The sequence below is a fragment of the Nylanderia fulva genome, unplaced genomic scaffold (genome assembly GCF_048542155.1).
Source record: "Nylanderia fulva isolate GAGA-0341 unplaced genomic scaffold, ASM4854215v1 Scaffold12, whole genome shotgun sequence".
NCBI lineage: Eukaryota > Metazoa > Arthropoda > Insecta > Hymenoptera > Formicidae > Nylanderia > Nylanderia fulva.
Genome location: NW_028189409.1, coordinates 1,687,492 through 1,711,753, shown reverse-complemented (window position 1 = coordinate 1,711,753; position 24,262 = coordinate 1,687,492). Strand labels below are relative to the sequence as shown.

General features: G+C 32.1%; 1 protein-coding gene across 1 annotated transcript in view; it reads right to left on the bottom strand.

The window, feature by feature from the left end:
* rau (RA domain-containing protein rau) overlaps positions 1-23,775 on the bottom strand; it is a 37,945-nt gene extending 14,170 nt beyond the window's left edge. Inside the window, exons 1-2 of the mRNA XM_029309968.2 lie at positions 23,386-23,775; positions 20,749-20,968 (exon numbers count right to left, since the gene is read on the bottom strand). Of these exons, the coding sequence (XP_029165801.2) occupies positions 20,749-20,952 (204 nt within the window). The 5' untranslated portion in view covers positions 20,953-20,968; positions 23,386-23,775. The remainder of the gene's footprint in view (positions 1-20,748; positions 20,969-23,385) is intronic.
* Positions 23,776-24,262: the final 487 nt, after the last annotated feature.

Genomic DNA, 24,262 nt, shown 5'->3' with positions numbered 1-24,262 from the left:
AGTATATAATGCATTTGTTTGTGCAGGACATCCGTCCGAATATAAAGCATGGCCAATGGAGGGTGGTCGTTTTATTTTCACTTTATATGCAGGACAAACCAAACCAACCGTAGAGTTCGGCCAGGATACGAATCGTTTTCGAGTTTACATCCTGTTGCCTCTCGAAAGGCGGAACGGACGTGGTGTCGCACGTGCCGGTTTTAAGTTTTTAAAAGAATAAGACACAGCTGCCCAAGTCCTCCCTTTCGCGAGAAAAAGTGTCGCTCTTATACGTGAAGCACTCTTCGAGAGAAAAATATTCCAAAAGTATTTTATTACATAGAGAAAACAGATACGGTAGCGATTCGATACTTTATCACAAGGGATGCAGTACGTGAAAATTAAAAGAAGTAGAAGAAAATTATTATGAAACATAGAATGTAAGAGAACCGGGAAAAGAAACCTAATCTAATCTAACTAGAAAAATGGAAAGAGTTTATCAAGAGAAAATATATTACATAAGTTAATTTATATTTTATTGTGTGCTGAAACATTGGCACTATTGCGATCTTTAAATCATTAAGTCGCAATAAAAAAATGGTTACGTTATGCACACCGGAATGGCTTCTTTTATTCACAGGATGCGCGAAAGCGGCGCTTCCAGAGAAACGCTAGGTTGCCAACCAACGACGTAATTATGCGAACATGTAATGTTGCTTTATATACACTTACTAATGCAACAACCTAGCAACTTTCCTAAAACGGATATTTAAAGCGAACTCACAAGTGCAGTTAGCCGTGCAGCTGAATTGTTCGTACAATTAGCGGGTTAGATAAAGGATCGTTTATGGTGTACGTGTGCTCTTTGACTCAATTGTATCTAACATTAGCGGAATTGAAAATGTACCGCAATTACCGTTGTTGCATTCATTAAATGCAAAAATGTTCAAGTTTTATCCAGTATTATCGAAACTGCATCGCAATTATTTTTTGAGAATTAGTTTGCCTGCAAAAATCTGCGATTATCCTCTAGAAGTAAAATAGGAAAATCTAAATAAAAAAAAAAATTATATGTAATTAATATTATATTTTATATTCAAATATTATTTGAAACAATTGTCTTGATTTTTTATTTTTTATTCAGAAAATGGTTCATTATTAAATAATTCATTATTGAAAATGTGCCGCAATTACCGTTGTTGCATTCATTAAATGCAAAAATGTTCAAGTTTTATCCAGTATTATCGAAACTGCATCGCAATTATTTTTTGAGAATTAGTTTGCCTGCAAAAATCTGCGATTATCCTCTAGAAGTAAAATAGAAAAATCTAAATAAAAAAAAAATTATATGTAATTAATATTATATTTTATATTCAAATATTATTTGAAACAATTGTCTTGATTTTTTATTTTTTATTCAGAAAATGATTCATTATTAAATTTATTAATCATCAAGTAAAATATCATCTATGATCAGAAAATACTACTATATTTTTAATTCTCATTTCGATCATTCAGACAACATCCTTTTATTTTTCAATTTCATTATTTCCAAGAAATTAATTATTATATATAGTTAAAAAAGTAATAAGTCTCTTTCAATTCAAAACAATAATTAAATGCAAATACGAGCCAAATTATAAATCGTTAGAAGTAAATTTTTATTTACATATTTAAATCGATCGACAAAATTTAACATGACGAAATACGAGGATACAATAAAATATTTAAGACTCATCGATTACAAAATTAATTACTAACTTAAAAAAAAAATAAAAAAATTACTAACATAAAAATAAAAAAATAAAATTATAATTGATTCCAACTGGTTATTTATCTACACGTTTAAATATGTTGTTTGGATTTAAACTTGTGACCTGGTGCGGTATGTTAAGGGTCCCACAGGAGGTCGGTGATAGACAGTCGCAGGTCCGTATAATTGGTCCTTCCTCTCCTGCTGATTGTTTTAAACGAGAACAACTCGACCAACTTTAAGTCCCCCGTTTACCACCAACACGCGCGCGATTATTAGCGACAGCCGTGCGTGGAATGCTCGCATCCGGTTCGTAGAGTGTAAAAGAGCGACAAAACATCCCATGCCGGGGTCCGACGTAGATATCGCTCTAATCTCATCGAGCGTGTCACGCTAGCTCGATCTCTCGAAATAGGGAAACAAGCATAGTTATCGTTACTTGCGACTCATCAAATGCCCTTCCGAGCGGAAGACAAATTAAAGCGTAATTGGAATCGCGCGTATCTTCTCCTTTCAGGCTTGTGTGTACTGGTTTACATCATATTTAACCCTTGACCGATCGATGTGCGTCGTCAGATACATATTTTTATGGATTAGTTTATTGAAAAATCGCACTCCTCTGTCGAAATAATATTTATTTTATATTCTGTTCCATTTTTCCTATATATTAAAATTTACATTAAAAATCTCTACAAAAAAACAATTTTTCTACAATACTTTTGAAAACTAAAATTATTATTATAATATTTTTAATATATTTAAATTGTATATGCAGTAAAGTACGTCATAAAGCTATAAATTAATATAAGTTTCGTTTAAATTGAATTAGGCTCATTCAGATACATAAATCAATTTAATGGCTTAAATTTAGATTAGTCATAGTTTATAAGCGGAAGTTGGCGTACTATTAAATTTATTTATCAAGTGCATCTACTAAAAGTCTCATCTGTGATCAGAAAATGTTTAGATGCAATAACGTAAAATCAATTTTAATTTTTATTAAATTCTGCATCGTAAATATCGTATCGCTAATATTTTCTTTTAAAATGCGTGTAAGTGAGGTTTTTAAATTTTATTTTTCTCCAGAGTAATTGTCGACGCAAATTAGCATCGTGAGAATTTTATACGCATACTTTATGACATTGATTTATCTATGCGGCGTCATTACTTGTGAATCTCTAGTCTAGATGGTCTGTTTTTTTGTTCTATTTGGCGTCGACAGTCTGAATGATAATATATCTTCTGAAGTGTAGAATGTGTGTGCAAAGCAGTGATGAACAGACTAGCACCCATTATTGGACGTTTTTCATGTACGCGTGCCGAAACATCCATTAAAACTTTCCGCCTACTCTCAAGTATTAAAGACATAAAGTAGCAGTGATAGTAAATTTTGTGGCTGTGTGATGTGAACGATCTTTCAAACAATTTTTATACTAGGTCTAAATAAGTGCGAAAAAATTTAAGAGATAATTCTTTGGCAAAAATTAAGGGGAGGTTTCTTATATTGTATTATATTTTTTTCAAATTTCAGACAAATTAAAAAAATGAAACTTGGTGGATATTTTCCACTAATAGAAAGGATATTCATTAATATTTTTTATTTTCGTAAATTATAAGGAGATTAGATTAATTTTTTATCAGACTTAACTTCTGTATATAAGAAACTCTCTTAATTTTCGACAAAGAATCATCTTCTAAAATTTTTCGCATTTATGTCTTAATATATCTCAAGTCTTGATTTGGACAGGTTTTGATTTTAGTGCTGTTTGCACAGAAAAAAATATCTTAAATTAAAAAAAATATATATATTATTGATTGATATTTTTTATTTTCGTAAATTATAAGGAGATTAGATTAATTTTTTATCAGACTTAACTTCTGTATATAAGAAACTCTCTTAATTTTCGACAAAGAATCATCTTCTAAAATTTTTCGCATTTATGTCTTAATATATCTCAAGTCTTGATTTGGACAGGTTTTGATTTTAGTGCTGTTTGCACTGAAAAAAATATCTTAAATTAAAAAAAATATATATATTATTGATTGATATTTTTTATTTTCGTAAATTAAAAGGAGATGAGATTAATTTTTTATCAGACTTAACTTCTATATAAGAAACCCTCTTAATTTTCAACAAAGAATCATCTTCTAAAATTTTTCGCATTTATGTCTTAATATGTCTTAAGTCTTGACAGGTTTTGATTTTAGTGCTGTTTGCACTGAAAAAAAAATCTTAAATTAAAATATATATATATATATATATATATATATATATATATATTATTGATAGGGATGCAAAGGAGCCGCTGTTAGGCTGCTAACAAAGAGGTGCACGACTAGTTTTATTTTTTTCACGACACACACATCAAATATATGCAACGTCGCGGGGTATAATTTCAGCCCGCGATACATCATTTTTGCAGTGATACAAGCGCACGGGAGATAATTCGCGGGAGTCACGAAAGGGCTGAAAGGGAACACGGTGCCTTGCATCCGCGCGCACCGTCACGGCCGCAGTTTTCCTTTGTCCTGCACTCTCCTTCGGCTTCACTCCCGACAATCACGTCGCTACGCTTCGTATCGCGGCCGCCAATTCGCCCTTGTTCCCAGTCAATGCACCGGCCAAGTCTTCCGTTGAACGCGCACCTGACTACGGTTAGCATAACCGGCGACGATAACACCGACAAGGGTGGATTATCGCGAGTTAGATGGGAGTTTTCATGAATAATGCAACGTGTCGCGTCCAAAAGAGCCACACGCCATGAAATTTATACGAGGGATATATTTTTTTCAGAAAAAAATCATTTCTTGCACATCTCAGTTCTAAAAAAATATAATATTGATGATAATATTTATAAAAAAATTGTGAATTACTAATTAATATCGTATCATCTATAGCTTCAGATTACAAATTTGTTTTTAAATAAAAGATGTATAGATTATGAAATTATTAATTAAAAGATATTTAGATATGCAAATAAAGCTAATAAGCCATGAAATTTATACGAGAGGGATATATTTTTTTCAGCAAAAAATAATTTGTTGCACATCTCAGTTCTACGGTGAAAAAAATATAATATTGATGATAATATTTATAAAACAATTGTACATGTTTAATTGCTAATTAATATCGTATCATCTATAGCTTCAGATTACAAATTTGTTTTTAAATAAAAGGTGTATAGATTATGAAATTATTAATTAAAAGATATTTAGATATGCAAATAAAGCTAATAAGCCATGAAATTTATACGAGAAGGATATATTTTTTAAGCAAAAAATAATTTGTTGCACATCTCAGTTCTACGGTGAAAAAAATATAATATTGATGATAATATTTATAAAACAATTGTACATGGTTAATTGCTAATTAATATCGTATCATCTATAGCTTCAGATTACAAATTTGTTTTTAAATAAAAGGTGTATAGATTATGAAATTATTAATTAAAAGATATTTAGATATGTAAATAAAGCTAATAAGCCATGAAATTTATACGAGAGGGATATATTTTTTTCAGCAAAAAATAATTTGTTGCACATCTCAGTTCTACGGTGAAAAAAATATAATATTGATGATAATATTTATAAAACAATTGTACATGTTTAATTGCTAATTAATATCGTATCATCTATAGCTTCAGATTACAAATTTGTTTTTAAATAAAAGATGTATAGATTATGAAATTATTAAATAAAATATATTTAGATGTGCAAATAAAACTACATTCCTTTCTCTACAAAAAAAATCATCATAATTCGAGATTATTACTCGCAAGTCGAAAATAAACAAGCGATGGAACTCTGCCTCATTTAACCCATCCTCTTGACTTCACTTGACCAAGTGTCAATATGTCGTACGCTATGACAAGAAGAAGAAAAAACACCACGAGAAATTTAACCTTGGATCGTAATGCTCCTTTTCCTGCGGTTCGTTAAACGCAAATCCAAACAAATCAAAAATTTATTATTCTTTTTATTTTCTTCACGAATGATGTACGCAACTATTCGAGTCATTTATGGACAAAAAAAGGACAAAAATAATTACTTCCTGCGACGGCGACTGTTTTTGCCGTCGCCGAAGGTTCGGAAAATGCAGGTGCAACGTGTACCTGTGCTCGGTGCATTCCTTTTTGTGCAGTTACATAGCAATGTAGGGCCTATGTATAGACTGTCGAAGGCTTCGCGCGAGACTTCGATGACGTATATCTTATACCGAACTATTTCCAGAGGTTCGCCGTAAAACTAATATTGGTTGTCGTAATGAGCTGTGAGAGTTCGACGAGTTCGTTGCACCGGAAGTGTCTCGTGTTCGTGCTTTAACTCTTTCGTCGTAGGAAACTGAACTTGGAATTGTAGCAGTTTATCCGTCAACGATAAAGAAAGTTCGCTCGAGAGGAAAATCGTTCTTTTATACACATATATAAAATTCATTATCATTACTATTGCATGTGCAATCGTGAGTGATAAGATTACTATTTTCAAAAATAATATTCTGTAACATCGAATGTCATGGATGATAAAAGTCTGTTTCATAATATATTCAGAGAACCAATAGAAACATTAGTTTAAACTTATACAATTGAGCTGAATTCATTGATTATTCCATTATACACTCTCTGTAATTTGAGGAATATAATCGGTTACATCATTCGTTATTTCTTGAAGGGACAATACACGACACATCATCCGGCGCCATATTACTCATATTTTTAATTCTCATTGATCACACAATGTATTTAACGAACGCACTTTTCATTCACTCGTATAAGTTCGCGAGATTGCACTAATTAATTTTAAACGTCGATTCAGCCTTAGAAAGAACGAGCGATATTGGCGCCATAATTATTACAATATCATACTTTACATGTCGCCACTTATATCAGTCTCATTAACATTCAACGATACAATTGTCATTAAAATCATTAAGCTAAGATTCTAAAAAAATATTGAAAAATATATATAAAAGTTTAAATATTAAAAAATTAAAATATTAAAAAATTTTTTAAATCAAAAATATTAAGGAATAAATACAAAAATATTAAAAATATTAAAAAAAGTTTTTTTTTTAATATTAAAGAATATATAAGAAAATAAAATAAACTTCTCACAAAAGGAAGATTTAATTTCGGAAAAAAGATGATATACATTTTTGCCCAAAAATTTCGAATTTCTAATTTATCATATTTTTGTTTGTTGAATATTGCACAGTATCATGAACGCCTTATCTTTTCCGACTCGCGATATAAGGGTCCACGGAGGCAGACACTGGCGCCGTGGCTATCATTACGTTGTTTAACTCGTAATACGCCGTAACACGTACGCTACCGCGCCGTGTATTACAACCATTTACGCGTTTCAACGACCCGGCTCACACATATAGATATACACATACAAAGCTGTGACACGTGCACATGTTCACGAGACACGGTACCGTCATCGCGTCTGATGCAGCCGTGTAATGCGTTAAATGCATCGGCGCTTTAATTGTCTCGAAGAGTCCGATCAAAGAGAGAGTTTATTTCTTTATTATAATAGTAATTACACCTTCTGAGATACCCCATTTTTTGCTCTACCTTATTTTCTCTTTTATACATTAATTATAAATAAATTATAAATAAAATTATATAAGTTAAATATAAATGCAAATTATTGTATATAAATTAATAAAATGGATTGATTAATTTAGAGATGTGTCCATGTGATACTTAGATTTTTTTGCGTGTGTTTTTTTTTCTTCTTTTTAATTATAATTCGCAAATGTTTTAATTTTTTTGTCTAATTAAAAATGTTTATGTGATAAATATGAATGTATACAATCTGATCTCTTCGAAGAGAATCTATATTCTCATCTCTTCCGGCTGATCCGATTTGGGTCCACGTACAATTATATTTGTATGACACGCAAAACTTCCGGTTGTCTCGAGCCCTTCTATGAATCTCATCCGGTCAGCTTTTGAACTTCGAACAACCGGTCCGTTCTCCGGATCAAACGTTCGCATCCCATTCAGCTTGATTATTGCACCTCGTTGATCGCTTTCAAAGGAATATATTTTACAGCTATTATATTTAACAGCTTCTTTCTTCTCCCTTTTTAGCTTGAATACAAATTATTATTAAAATAAATAATTTTTTTAATCGAAATAAATTATTTAACCATAAGTTCCTTATTTTTTCTGGTATTATCAAAAATTATTCTCATTGCCATTTCCGTCGCTTCATCAGCCACATTGTTCTGCAGGATAATGTCCACCTTTTTAACTTCGGAATATATTTTCTACGTAATAAAATAAATAATTTCTTTGATAAAAATAAATTATTTAACCACGAGTCTCTTATTTTTTTTTCTGGTAATATAAAAAATTATTTTCATTGCCGTTACTTCATTAATCTTTTAACCAGAATGTGATTGTCTAAAAATGCGTTAGGAAGCTTGAATCCTTAGAGCCTTTTTTATTTCTTTTATTTTTTTATAACATTAATAGTTAAAAAAATAATAATAAGAACTTAATTTTCATCTCCCGGGAATTTTCTCTTAGAATTTACCCTGAAAATCATGGTAATCGACAATATGGTATTGCAAGAATCGTATAAGAATTTCTCTGATTAATATTTACCACAATAAAAATATTAATATGTACATATTAAATTCTTAGTAAAATTTACTATGTACATATTAATATTTTTATTGTGGTAAATAATAATCAGATTCTTCCAATACCATATTGTCGCGTGAATGCCATGATTTTCAGTAAATTCTAACAGAAAATTCTCTCTATGTCGGATTCTGAGCGCTGTAGGAGAATATATATATTTATATGAAAAATCCGGATCATTGTCCTGCGGGACAATTTCCGCCTTTTTAACCTCGGAATATATTTCCTACATCGCCCACGCTTCCGATTCGCCCGGATTTCATAGAAATCTCGCCGCGATAAACCCTAAAGACCGAGTCCACAAGACGCCGTCGTGAATTGTCAGAGGTCAGTCGCATGACAGTTATATTGTCGGCGCGCCTTTCGTATTATACGATCTCGGGAGGATCCCTCCCGGGTTATGAAATAGCAATGGGGACCGGATCTCACTCGAGGCGGCGCAGAGCCATCGAGATCGGCGGCGAAGCCATCTGGCGCACAGTGCTCCCATTCACTCTTTCTTTCGACGCGCACCACCATCATCATCCCTCTCCCACCCCCTCGTCACGCTCTTGCCGTAGTAAGTTTCTTCATTCGATACCCCTTTCTCGTTCGCCGACCGCGGTATGTGTATATCGCGGCGCGATATCAACTCTCGACCGCGATAACCGTGTTTGCGCTCGGTTTGCGTTGAATTATTACAGCGAGCAGAACGTTTAGGTCTCTCGAGATGTTTTCGTATCGTGGCCTTCGCAGCGAGACAGCTCTGGTTTATTTTGTGTATTTGCACCCATATTTGTTGAGTAATTCAAGATCGATGGAAACATACAGGGTGTTCCGTAGGAAATTGCTGAAACTAATCAGCTGTCATTTTTTAATGCAGTTATTGAGGAAACAAAAATTATGTGAGAAAAATCTGTAGTTTTTAATGGATATAAATAACATGTTTGTATATCAGTTTATTTGATTAAAAAAAGTACTAATAATCACATATGTAAACTAATAATAAATATTATAAATATTATAAATATTATTATTACTAATAATGAATAATATTATTATAAATAACTGCTATTAAATCGGGCACCGTTGAAAATATTTATCATTAGTTTATGTGATTGTATGTGATTATTAGCACTTTTTTCAAAAAGTTCTTTTTTTAAAAGATAATTCTTTATCGAAAATTAAGGAGGATTTTTTATATAAACGTATTCTCCTACATCTCTTAGGATCCTACCTTTTTCAAGGAGGGAGATAAAAATTAAGTTCTTCTTATTTTTTTAAACTATTAATTTAAAAAAAAAATAAAAGAAATAAAAATGGTTCTAAGAATTCAAGCTTGCTAACGCATTTTTAGACAATTATATTGCAATCGGTTAAAAGATTTTAATAAAAAATCAAATATAGGTTGTTAATTTCAGCCCCTTATAACGATACGAGATTAAATAATATTAATAAATATCCTTTTTACTAGTAAAAAATACCCAAGAAATTTCATTTTTAAACTTGTCCAAAATTTGAGAAAAAGAATTAAAATAATTATATTAGACTCGTGTAAATTCAAAAATTAATAAGAAAAAATAGATCAACTAAACGAGCAAGGAAATTTTATATGTTAAAAAATACCTTTCAATTATTACATATTAAAATAGAAATTATTTAGGGATATAGGGACAAATATTTATATTTATATAAAAAATTTTCGATAAAGAATCGTTTCCTAAAATATGTTTCGTACACATTTAAAAACACCCTATAAGTATATAAAAAAATCTGCGCCACCTGGTTCTCTAAAGCGCACGTGCAAGAAATACCTGAAGTTTAGACAAAGCACCACGTGTAGAAAGTACTGAAGTATTGCAAAGAGTAGCATAAAGAAGAAAAAAATCTTCTCCCGTACAAATAACACAAACTATTAATGGATTCTAATTCTCGATACAAGGCAGCCCTAAATAAAGAAATACCGCATAATAAAATAAAAAAAATGACTCGAAGAGATGGCAAAGAATCTCGCGCACGAAGCTCGAAGGGGAGACAAAGCTTCCTTCGATTCCGAAATTTGGCAGCCTTGTCGATCGCCATCAAATCGCCTCCTCACGCGATGGACCATACAATTCGGCGATTGTTCGCTTTCACTACGACATTACACGTGTATATATCAGAAAGAATCATCTGCGGTTTCACGCCTCGGTTCGAGATGCACGCACGCGCTAACTTCCCAGAGTCGGACGACGGAAAGAAACCTGTTCGCACATCATTATGCTTTTGACCGAAGCGAGAGAGGATCCGATCCCGGGATCTCACATTACTTCCTCTCGACCGCAGGAATTAATCATCTCTCCTCGCATCCCGTCGTCCTGTGTAATTTTTCTTTCTGTCCGCAAGCTCTCTCTTCCTCCACGTATATTATTGCGAGGAAAAAATGTACCGTTATGAAATCGGACTTTTAAAAACACACTTTCTGCTCGTAAATAGGACAAATGCTGTATCTGTTCGCCTAAAAAATTTTCGGTCACACAAATTATATATCATATATTATTACTATTACAAAAATAATATACGTATAACAGGATAGATAATTGAGTAAATTCAATTTTTATAATGTATTTGCTTTAATTACTCCGAGATTTCTGAACCCTTCCGGTGTTGTGTCATTATTGTTTGGCAACACAAACTCGAGTATACTATTGAAAAAATAATTACTATTGAAAAAAATAATATACGTATAGAAAGACACGAAAAAATGAAGTAAATTTAATTTTTATGATGCTATTGCTTTAATTACTCCGAAATGCCTGTATACCCTTCCTATTGTGTCATTAAGTCATTATTATGCAGGGCCTATATAAAGGCTGGTAAAAATGTAAGAATGCTAAGTGTAACAATCATTATTGTTTGCCAACACAAACTCGACCATCTGCACCGGAGACTCGAACCGCAATTGTCGATCGGCCAGATGTTAAATGTACGTAGGTACATTGAAAAACGGTTGAGAAAGGATTCTCAGTACACATAGAAACAAAGACACAGGTACGAGTGACTCATGGATTGTTGCACAATGCGACTTGCGATGCATTACCTATTTAAGAAATTATTATAATCTCGTTAAAGGGAGCAATGTTTTGGATTGATTAAAATTCTATAAGTCTTGCTAAAATATCTTATAATTTTTAATTAATTTTTTTCATATTTTTTCAGCACTCAAGAAATTTAGAAAGTTGGAAAATAATTTATTTAATTAAAATTAAATTTAATTAAATTAAAATTTCCTAAATGCACAATGCGACTTGCAATGCATTACATATTTAAGAAATTATTATAATTTCGTTAAATGAAGCAATGTTTTGGACTGATTAAAATTAAAATGAAATTTAATTAAATTTAAATTTCCTACGGGTGTGCTCCAAAAACGTTCAGTCATGTTTAAAGTATGTGATGATAACGTTTTCAAAAATTCCGATCTCTTTTTCCCGGTATGAATAATCAAGGACATTCGAGCGGATTCCCAGAATGCAATTTCTCGTCCCACGTGGTGACACAACTGGATACTTCGTAAACTCCCGATGATATAAGGCTCTTGGACGCCTATGATTGGTAAACAGCCAATATTGTAACCGCATTAGCACGCGTTTGCACGTAATTATATGCAATATTGGAGACGCCAACGTTACAGCTTGAGATATTCTTCGAAGAATTTCTTTGCCAACCGTCCACATCCGTCTCCGGTTATTGCAGTTATTATATTATTGCAACAACCGATTCGTGAAACTAATAAATCCCCTAATATAGAAATTCTTGGTATATTAGTAATCCAAATGACATCGCAATATTGGTTTTAATTTTATTAATATTCTTATGAAAAAAAAATAATAATAACAAAATTATTACAATTTTCGACGTTTAAATTTACAGACGATTTTTCCTCAGCAAAAATGTCGAGGGAGTCATCATTTTTTGCATATTCTCAATTTTTGTTATCATGCATTTTTGTAATTAAGCCTTAAATTAAAATTTTATTAAAGTAAACTCTACTTGAGATTAATTAAAGAAAGTGATTTTATCAATATTTTATTTCCACAAGACTTAGTTTGTGAAAAACCCTTAATTTTGAATTGATGAAAAGTCGTCCTTAAATAATCTCAGAAATCTACCCTTTAAGCGATCCTGATTTTTACGACACCCTGTATATTATTGACATCCTTAAATTCGATGTAAATAAAAATGGACAGACTATTACATTAAATAGTGTAAAATATTGAATAAAAAAAATGTTGCTTCTTCACAATCGAGAAACTTTTATAATCTTACGTCCTTCTTATGTAATTTACGGTTCGGTCAGCGCATATTATGAAAGCTCCGTTCGTTTTACGAGCGTGTAAAGCATCGACTTTAACGGCACGCAGCAGTCTGGGCTTTCGGATTGTCCAAGTTTAACCAGGTAATAATTCGCGGCGGAGCGTGAATGAGTACCTATAGCCGCGAATGAGTACTTTTGCGTGCGCGAGACGCTTTCACCAGTAGCCCGTGACCGATCCCCAAAGACATTCACGGCTCAGGAATTCCTTCGGTAATACTCATGAATGAAATCCACTCGCTTTTGATTCGTTATATCAGGTCTCAATTAATTCCATGAATTCCATTTCAAAATTTTATGTTCGAGATATCGATAAACGGAATGTCAAATTCAGGGTTAATGATTTTTTGAAACTAAGTTAAGTTAAAGCTAGTTGCTTGCCAAATTAATTTAGTTAAGTTAAGATTAAATTAACTAAAGTTCAATTAAGAGTTAATTTTTAAAAACATTATTTATGTTTGTTAATTTAACGCTTAAAATTTATAATAACAAAGAAATTTTGATTTTTATATAGAAATATATTTTTTGGTAATTACAATTGATGATAAATGAACGTAGAAATTAATAATTTAAGAATAATACTTTTATAACTTATAAAAAAAGAATAAAGGTATTAGAGATAAAAAAGAAATTTAACTCAGGAAAAAAGTTAATAAGTTTAAGGTCCAAAATAATTAGTTAAAAATTACATTTTAAATTAACTAAGCTAAAGTTAAAAGTTATATATTTTTTAACTTTTTTAACTTTTAACTAATTAACTACAGTTATTATTCAACCCTGATAAAATTATTTCCTCGTTACTTTAATTAATCCTTTATCGACATTATCCATAAAATTATTCAAAATAATATATAATAATATTATTAAAATAATTCAAAAATAATGAAAGATGTCGGGAAAAAATTCGATCTAAAATGTACAAATTATTAACACATTCTTCTTGATCGAGAGAGCGGGTTTGCTGCAACAAGATGATTTCATCTCCTTGTGACAGATCACACGATGAATCACTTGTCATCTGTTCGTGAAGCGATTTTAAAATCGATATTTGCATACGTCGTCTATAATTTCAAGATGACTGTGTGAAATTCGATCGTGCCAAAGCTACGCAATTTTCGAGATGCACTTAGAAGATGCATATAAGCGTTATATATTGCATAATACGTCGATTATCTCGGACGTTAAGCAACAAATTCCGGTTCACTGCCGATTGGAGTGTTAAATCACGGATGTAATGCTACGCCATTCCCGCGTGATAATGGTCAAGCATTTCAATTAGAAATTATTATTCAGTAGCATTGAGCAGGACGAGGACGCTTTACTGGTAAATCAGATTAATTTCACAGACTGGAAAAATCCCTGAGAAGAATCGGCTGACTTCAAATTGATATATTCAATCTGATAAACTTATAAAGATTATTTAATTTTTTTATATTTATTTCACATTTTCAGTTTTAAACATTAAATAGTCTTTTTCTATTGCTATTTTCGCTTTTTATTTAATTATTTTCTTTCCAAAATTTTTTCAGATCACAGCTGCTTTATAATTCCTTCAAATGACTTATTTTAGTCCTCGCGGACGTAAAAATTGCTTTTAGAAATCCGACGAGATTTTCGGTCATTAATTAGAAGAATTTGTAGTCTGGCTTCTTCATTGCGATAAGCCGGACGCATTGATCTTTCTATAAATAAAATTGTAAAACGGTTTCTTCTCAAGCGTTTATCTGCCGCGTTGGCGTCTCGAGCATATCGACGAGTTTTCTTCCGTTTTATATCGGTATCTATTTGTGCGTTTTTCCACGAATCGTCTTCATATCCATACAGAAAGAAAGTTGGCTCGTAAGAATAGAACGAGATTCACGTGTCGAACGAGATAAGGAAAGCGATCTTTTTCTTCATTCACCAGATATCTGCCGCAAAACATGAATGAAACAATTGATGGATTTGCGTCCACGAAAGATTAAATTGCCAATTCGAGGGAACATATATTCAAAACAGCATCATTACGTTAAAGAAATAAATTTTTTGTCAATGTCAGATGATAGACGTAATCTTTATACATTAAATTAAATAATTTGTCTATTTATAATTTTTCATTAACTATATGTACTATATAAGATATGTATATATATACATATATATATATATATATATATATATATATATTTAAACAAGTCAGATTTTTCTATATTTAAAAATTCTTTTCTATTAAGTGTTTTTTGTTAAAGATGGACGTTCCAATCGTAACTCTTGCGTGACATTTCCGGATTTAATTTGCCTTATCACGTGGGTGATGATTGCTAGTCGAGCTGTTGTTCTTACTAGTTAACATACCACACTTCCGCCTGTAATCTTGAACTTAGTACACGCACTCATCCGCTTCTTTGTCTAACAGTTGTGATAAGAGATTGCAATACTTCATATATGGTAATACTTTTATGTTTTCAACATTGTATAGTCTAGTATATATCCCTTAATATTTATATATCTAATTATAAATTATTTATCCGATCAACAGCATGCTCTGAAAAAAATTTATTAACTTGACTAAATTACTATTTTGTTAATTATCCGCAGAGGGATATTTTCTCTCCTTTTGAATAAACACTGGAATTTATTTGTATATTTAATATAAAAAAATATAAAAAATTAAATTATCTCCCTCCTGGAAAAAATCCTGCCTATGATTATAATTAACTTAAATATTTTTATATGTTCAATTAACAAAATAATATTTAGTTGAAAGGTTTAGTCAAGTAAACATGTTTTCAACGTGTATAAAAAGCAGGTCGATCTTGATCCGGAAAGATTACGGAGTACGTCATCCCGGTTACGTCAACAATGAAGAATTCCACACCACCGCGATGATGAAAAACGGGGTAGCTGTGTTTTCTACTTTTTACCATGCTCGAAGTGTTTTCGTACGGTGTGTTTTCTTAAGGTTGTCCATTCGGTAAAGACTCCCAAGCCTGCCTGCGTTTCTTCGATCCGTCCGAGAAGCAGAAGAAGAAGAAGAGTTCATCTCTTTTTGGGCTCCCAAGCAGATAATAATCTATAATTATCTCAGGCGTAACAGAAGGAACGCGTTCATTGCCTTCGTAAATAGTTGTTAAAAACGAGAGGAGAACAGAATCGGATCGGGGAGAGCCGATCGATCGAAGGTATCCAAATATGCGATCCACAGGTCCCTGGATTGAATCTTAAGTACAAATTGACTCCTCGTTTTCCACCAGAAAGAGGCTATATTGTACTCTGTCGCGCGTTCCGCGTTATGGGGGACATAGTTACAATTTTTTGTTTCTCATTTTTCCTTTCTTAATTGTTTTAAATTTAATTTCTTGAATTATATTTTAATTTTTTTATATTAATATGCAAAAATAATATATAGTATTATATATATTATATATATATATATATATATAATATATATAATATTATATCAGATTATTATAAAGATATATATATATCTATAGATGTATATATAATATTATATAATTATATTATATATAATATATATATATATATATATATAAATATTATATAATTATTTTATAATATATATATATATACATATCTCATATAGTACATATAGTTAATGAAAAATTATAAATAGACAAATTATTTAATTTAATGTATAAAGATTACGTCTATCATCTGACATTGATAAAAAAATTCATTTCTTTAACGTAATGATGCTGTTTTGAATATATGTTCCCTCGAGTTGGCAATTTAATCTTTCGTGGACGCCCATGAATGTGGGCAAAGATCTTTGAATTGTTTCTTATTTTTTTTTTTTTTAATTTTTTGAAATTTAATTTATTAAATTATTTTAATTTTTTTATATTAAATATGCAAAAATAATTTTTTTTCATGATTCCAAAGGGGCCATTGCCCCCTATGGCTCTTCTGCGGGACGCCCCATGGATATGGGCAGAAATCTTTGGATGAGTTGTATCCTGATTATAGGCTATTGTGTATCCGCCGTTCGTCACATGCGGGGTCTCTTCCACACACGGTGAAAAGCCTTGACGAAGACGTTGCCTCGCGCCATCATCATGCGGGTGAGACGCGGCACGTATTAATTAACGCTACGCACCATTTATCGTGCGCTCTTTCTGATACTGCCTTCCGTGAATAAAGAAACCGGAACGAGAAGAGAACAGACAATGTCAGCCGCGAAATATTGGCGGTGGAAAATAAACGTTCTAATTACGACACGAAATTATGCGCACTCAAAAATGCATTAATTTGATTATACGAATGTTTTAATGATCAATGATTCTTGAATAAATATCAATATGTGTAATTTTACTGTCACGTTAATCTTAAAAAATGTAGACAAAAAAATCATCACAATAATATGTATCAATGATAATTTCGTCACTTCCGATTGTCGTCCTCACAATGCAAGCCTAATTTATTTTATAAAAAAAAATGAATCAGAGGTAAAAACATTGAAAAATATATATTAGAATTGCAAATACAATATTTACAAATTATTGCAAATAATTACAATAAAAAACTGCACAAATAAATTATTTTTCTAGCCACTATTTTCAAATGTAAATGGACAGATTTGTTGAGTTTAAATAAGTGTAATCAGACGGTGTGTGCCAATGTGACGTGCAATAAACTTCGCAACCACAGGTCCTTGAATCACAAGCATCTCTATGTGAATCAGAAAGGTCTGCTATGTCGTGAATTCGGCCTTCTTCGAGTCACCGATGCGAAAAACGCTTTTGCTCCGAGGGAATCGCGAGACAATGAACATTTTCGAAATTCAAACACAATCATATGTGTCACGTCAGTGATAATTTCGTCACTTCCGGTTGTCCTCGCAATGCAAGCCTAATTTATTTTATAAAAAAAATTAATCAGAGATATATTCAAAAAATATGTCAGAATTATAAATACAAATATTAACTAAATATGTGACAGAAGCAAAGACATAATGATAAAAAATTTATCGCAAAAAGAAATATATACATAAAATTCGATAAACAAAACTTGACGTTTAGACTGAGATAACAAATGTGGTTTATCAGAATCTAGACCAACGGGGCATTGTAGAATCGTAAAGAAACCGGAAACACGGCCTACCGCGCCGGATATTGCAAGGGTCAGGATAGACCTAGTATTAAAAAAAACGTAACGAGACATAAAACTCGAGATATATTAACTTATTGTTTTAATATAACATATATAAAATCATTTTTCTAATATTGTATTAATATCAAAAATTGTATTAATATTAAAAAAATTGTATTAATATTAAAAAAAAAAAAAAAGCACAAAAAAGCATTTTAAAAAAATTTTAATGATTTTTTAAAGTAACTCATCTCTCACGTGTCTAGTATTTCAGTGTTAATTGCGAATAATATAGATCTCACGCGCAAGTCGGTAATTGATCCAGATCTTCTCTGAAAACATACCGCCTAATCCTGAAACGAGTAACAAAAAAAAGTCTGCGCGATTAAGCGACTCCGTCATAGTTACCACGGCTGGTTTAGTTTTTCACTGCGCATTGGACACGATTGCAATATGTGTGATATCTCAGTATGCAGGGTTCTCACAGAGAATCCTCGGTTTCATCGAGACAAAAACTGCGGGACTACTTGTGTGCTTTGAAAATATGGGTCCCGCGTCGCTGCTTTCTATTACTTAGCTATAAAAAGACGCCACTTTTCTTATATCGCGATGAAGATACGTATTCAAAGTTTAACTGCAGCATTAATGTATGTCGCAATTAAAAATTTATTCTCAGGCAATTTTACCACATAATTGTGTTCAACGCTTATAAAGACTTTTCGTTTAGAATAGTCTTCAAATTAAATCGGATCATTGCAATTATAATCGCAGAACATTTAATGTGTTCATACTTCATATGTTTCTTTCATATGTTCTACTAATTACAAAAAAAATCGGTGTGATATATGATCCTGTAAATAAGGAACACATATGTATCCCGGACGGAAATTAACGGAAGCGATTATACATTTTGTGCGACGACCTTTGTAACCCTCGTGCGAAACAGGTCAGACGACCACAAATACAATGAAAATTCTTCGTTGTGCAGGCATCGATGAGAATCGCGCGAATATCTAGAGCTCGAGTGGAAATGAGGATGGTGACGTATGCGCGAGTGCAATAACATTTTTAAATACACCGACCTTGATCGTAATCAGGCGTGCGAAATTACGAAAACACTTAATCACCTTGGATAATTCTTGCAATTTGTCCCCTGCGTTACTCTATCTTCAGAAATATCGATAAGAAATTATACATGCATTCTTTAAAATTAAATAAAATGATAAATTTATTTTGTAATTATAAAATATTTTGATTAATATGTCATTGCAAATCTATTTAAGATTTTAATAAAAAATTACACAAAATAATTTAAAATAAAATAAAAATAATTATTAAATAAAATAATAAAAATCCACCTCAAATTCATTAATCATTACAAAGTAAGATAATCATTTTCAAGGATGCCCAGTGTCTCTAGAAAGGTATAAGTTTCCGAATGACAGAAAGCATGTGTTTGGCCACGGTCTCTGCAGATGGCGAAGAAAAATATGCCCCTGCCTAAACACCATCCTGCGACGAAGGCCCTTGAGAGAATCATGTTTCTCTTTGCGCAAAAAGGGACACGAAACCGCATCGGCGCGTTGCAGTTGCAGTTTCACTTTGAAGAAGCCGTGAGAAATTATCCGGCTGTCATTAAAACCCCAAGTTCCAGTCACAAGATCACAAACATCTACCTCTCGCACAATGAATTATCACTTCGGTATCGTCATTTATCATGATCTTAAATAAATATGCAATGTGAGAAAAACATTAATCAATATAAAATTTTACTATTTTATTTAATAATTATTTTATTTTATTTTAAATTATTTTATGTAATTTTTTATTAAAATCTTGAATAGATTCGCAATGACATATTAATCAAAATATTTCATAATCACAAAATAAAATTTAATAATTATTTTTATTTAATATTTAATTTTATTTTATTTTAAATTATTTTGTGCAATTTTTTATTGAAATCTTGAATAGATTCGCAATGACATATTAATCAAAATATTTCATAATTACAAATTAAAATTTAATAATTATTTTTATTTAATTTTAAACTATTTTCTTAAATAATTATTTAATGATTATTTTATATAATCGTAGAAAATTATAATTTAGAAGATACGATATAAAAAAAAATAAAATCATGGATTAAATACAATTCATCAGATGCTGTCCTGTAAATACACACAACACACGTGGTGCAGCTGTTAATAAGCGCTCGGAAAACGTGTTGCTCTCGTTTTCGCTAAATCGCTTTACGTCACTCAGCAAACTGCTGTGTGCAAAGCGTTTTTTATTCTACTTTGCTTTATTAAACGTAGAGCATCGTCACTTTTTGCAATCTCCCGCGTTGTTCTTAATCGTCTCCCGCGGACAATACAAAACCGTCCGTCTTTCTCATGCGTTCATTATTATATCACATTATATATGAATTAGAGTTTGAACCATTAAATGTAAAAAGTATACTCAAATAATCTTCGTATAACGTGCATCAAGCAATGCTAAATTACAGTACGGCATCTAATGAATTTTATTACATATTTAATCCTTGATTTTATTTTTCTTTATAATCAACAAAATATCGTATCTTCTAAATCATAATTTTCTACGATTATAAAAAATAATCAATAGTTTAAAATTAAATAGAAATAATTGTTAAATAAAATATTATAGTAAATATATTTTATAATCATAAAATATTTTGATTAATGTTTTATTACAAATCTATCTTAAGACTTTAATAAAAAATAACACAAAATAATTTAAAATTAAAAAAATAAATAAAAAATCAATTACCATCATAGAATAAGATGCTGGGAATCTGGTGGGATCTTCTGGTTCCGGTTTCCGAAATTAATTAGGGATTTTACGCGGAAGCGTTCGTCATTAAAACGGAAAGAATTTTGTAGACGACTGTGGGAAACTAATCACGAAGCACTCACCTGTTGGGGCGCGGCGTCAGCCGGGGAGAAGCTCGACAGGGCTGTTAGGGGTACCAGGGAGGCGCATGAGGATGCTCTCGAGGGCGGTGGTGTGTGACCGGGAGTGGGACTTCCGCTTCCGCAGCTACTCGCGCCGCCGCTGGACGAGAGACTCACGCTGTCTGCCCGTCCTCTCCACGGCGAGACCGACACGTGTTTCAACATTCCTCCTTCTTCTTATCTGGAATCCATGGATAATTTGCCATTAAATCGCTGAACTGCGGAGAAACTTATACAGGTGGTTCAGAACTGGCGGAAAAATTTTTCATGGTTTTAAGATCCTGGAATCATTTCGAGACGACTCTTCCTCAGAAAATGTCGAGAGAGGACCATCATTTTTTACCCAATTTTTGACATATCATATGTCCTTGTAACTAAGCCTTAAATTAAAATTCTGTTAAAGTAAATTCTATCTGAATTTAACTGAAGAATGTGATTTTGTTAATTTTTATTTTCACAAGGCTTAGTTTGCAAAAAAGTTTTTATTTTCATCCGCTTATAACTCGAAAATTATCAATTCCTCGATATTTTTGCTGAGGAAAAATCGTCTTCAAGTGATACCAGGAATCTTCCGCCAGTTCTGAATACCCTGTATAACTATAATTTTTTAAAAATTCGATCGATTATTTGTTCTCACGTATCAAGAATCAATTTATCTGCAGATATATTTTTAATTTTTTATTCGTAATTTGGATCAGCTGATTTATTTAAATGAAAATTGAACAGAAATCTCTCAAAAATAATATTAAGCTGTAGAGATTCATCTGAAATCAGAATCCATGGATAATTTACCATTAAATCGCTAAACTGCGAAGAGACTTATATAACTATTTAATTTTATTAGTTTGATCGATTATTTATTTGTTCTCACCTATCAATTTGTAGATATATTTTTCAATTTTTATTCATAATTTGGATCAGCTGATTTATATTGAAATTGAACAGAAATCTCTCAAAAATAATAGTGATTCACAATGTAAAAAAATCGCAGTGACAATAGTGATTTTCTACTGTAAATTTAAATTTAGGCCAACTTTAAAAAGCGTGTTTGCGTGAAAAAAGACAAGAGTGAAATTGTCCATTGTGAGTTTCACTTTAGCGTGGATTTCCGGCAATGCACTCGCGTAACAGCGTTTTGCTGAAAGTCGCATAACGTTTCAATCCACCTCTTTGTAGGTTTTCCTCTCGCAAGTAAGAGGAAAGAGAGGAAGAGTAAGTAAAGTAGAAAAACTGTAATTGATCCGGCAAAACCTTTCGATAATAAATAGTGTATCTCCAACATCTGCGATTCCAATGAACAAATGTAGAAAGTGGCGAGGAGCTCGCTCGAAAAGAAAAACCGAACAGTAGCAAATGATTGCGTTTCAAACGCGTCCGTGTAATTTGAGTGTCGAAGTGAAACCAGACGGTTGCAATATTCAATTCGACGTTAACGCCCCCGACTATTTTTTCGAAAGCGAGGAAAAATCCCACTATAGGTGAATACTAGAAACTCGTTGCAGGTGCAAAAGCTAGAAGCTTTCAGATATTCATGCAAAATATATAAATTTATTCTTACTAACGAAATGACGCGACTAAATCTTCAAAAAAAAAATTCTTAATTTTCATTATTAATTTTCAAAGTGATTTATTAAAATCCGACCTGACTGGCCAATACCAAACATGTTGAACACAACGTTTCGGTCCCAGGGTACAGGCCCTTATCAAGTGTTGCTATAAAATTAAAAAATAGACAATGATAAAGAATTAGAAAAACAAAAATAACGAACATTGAAATTGCGGAATAAAACAAGATTAAATCGAGATAAAAACTTTCTCGTTACATATAATAACCACGAATTAAACGTTATCTTTCAAGATGTTAAAGCGAAAAACGTGATAACAAGGTCAAAAACCGAAAACAATGTTTTATATTAGCAAGTTCGGCGTGTAAATAAAACAAACATTAAAAAGAAAATCATAAGAACTTTTAGAAAAACAAACAAACAAGTCATACGCTATGTATTAGTGAGTCATATATTGAATTTAGATTTTCTGTGTCCTTTTGCAAATTAATATTGCTGTTAAATTTTTTGATAAAAACCCGCTGTGTTCAACATTTTCTATATTGGCCACTCAGGTCGGATTTTAATAAATCACTTTGAAATTTATTCATCACTGGCGACTTCATTCTAATCATTTGAGATTCACTATTAATATTGCTATAAAATTATCAAATATTTTTATTTAAAAAATGTGTCAATAAATAGTGAAAATATTAATTTTACAAATTAAAATCCAGAAGTTGAATTTGTTACTTGTCAGTTTCTGAATCAATATTAGATAAATTTTATCATTATACACTATGTGTAATGTCTCAATTGTGTATAAGAATGTAATTGTAATAGGGATTAATTCTTTCCGGGATGCATCATCAATAGATCGATGTGTTATGTCATGTGCATTCGAAGAATACGAGCGCTTTGACAGGAAAGAATGTTTATATATATGTATACATAAACCCTTCTAATTTTTCAATAAAAGAAAAGCAAATTGATTCGTAAATCAAATACAATCAGATACAAATTTCGTTACACTTTCTACGAACTGTATACTTACTTTTACTGAATTTGCTGAGCTCAGCGTCCTGCGCACTCGCAAAAAAATCCGCGCGTCGACCCGCGGTAAAGATTCAAAATCGACTAGCATACGACATCAAGAGTGTTCACTATTTTTTCTTCAATTTTACGCGCGACAGTCACAACAACAACACACCAACGATTTCACCACCGGTCATTCACAATCCCGACGAGTACGAGAGGCGTATTTCGCGCGATGACATTCAGCTTCGCGCAAATCGCTTTGCACATCTCACGCGAAACGTCGTTATTCGAAGAGTCATCGAGTGTTACGAACGGAGAATTCCGGAGTAGATTTGCTCGAAACGCGCGCTGCACCGTTCGCGATGCGCGCTCCGCGAGCGGTCTGTCGCGACTGGCGAGAAGACGCCAGTGAGGGAAGCCAACATGTAAGCCAGCCAGCCGCGCCGGATGAGGACGGACGAGGGAACGAGAGAGACCGAGCCTTTCGCGTGTTGATGTACGTACGTGTGAGTGGAGAAACTGCGGGGGTGACGACGATACTCGCGTTGTTCTCCGCGAAGAGGAAGGATGTTGCGTCCATGACGGAACCAGCCGCTCTTGAGGAGATGGACCGCGCTCTCAGTCAGATTCTTCCTTGTCGCGGCGAGAATGTAAAACGTCGTTCACCTGGAATATGAAGCAGGAAGATGAATATTGGAATGGCAAATTGAATGTCTTTGTGCGGGATTTTCTTAATTGCATTTGTTATAATAATCTAAATATGTATACTTATATATAATAATTTTATAGGCAAATTGTTAGATGCATTTATGCTTATTTTGGAGGATTATAAATTAATACTAATAAGATAGAAAAATATTGACATTTTTATTTTTTATATTTTAATTTATACT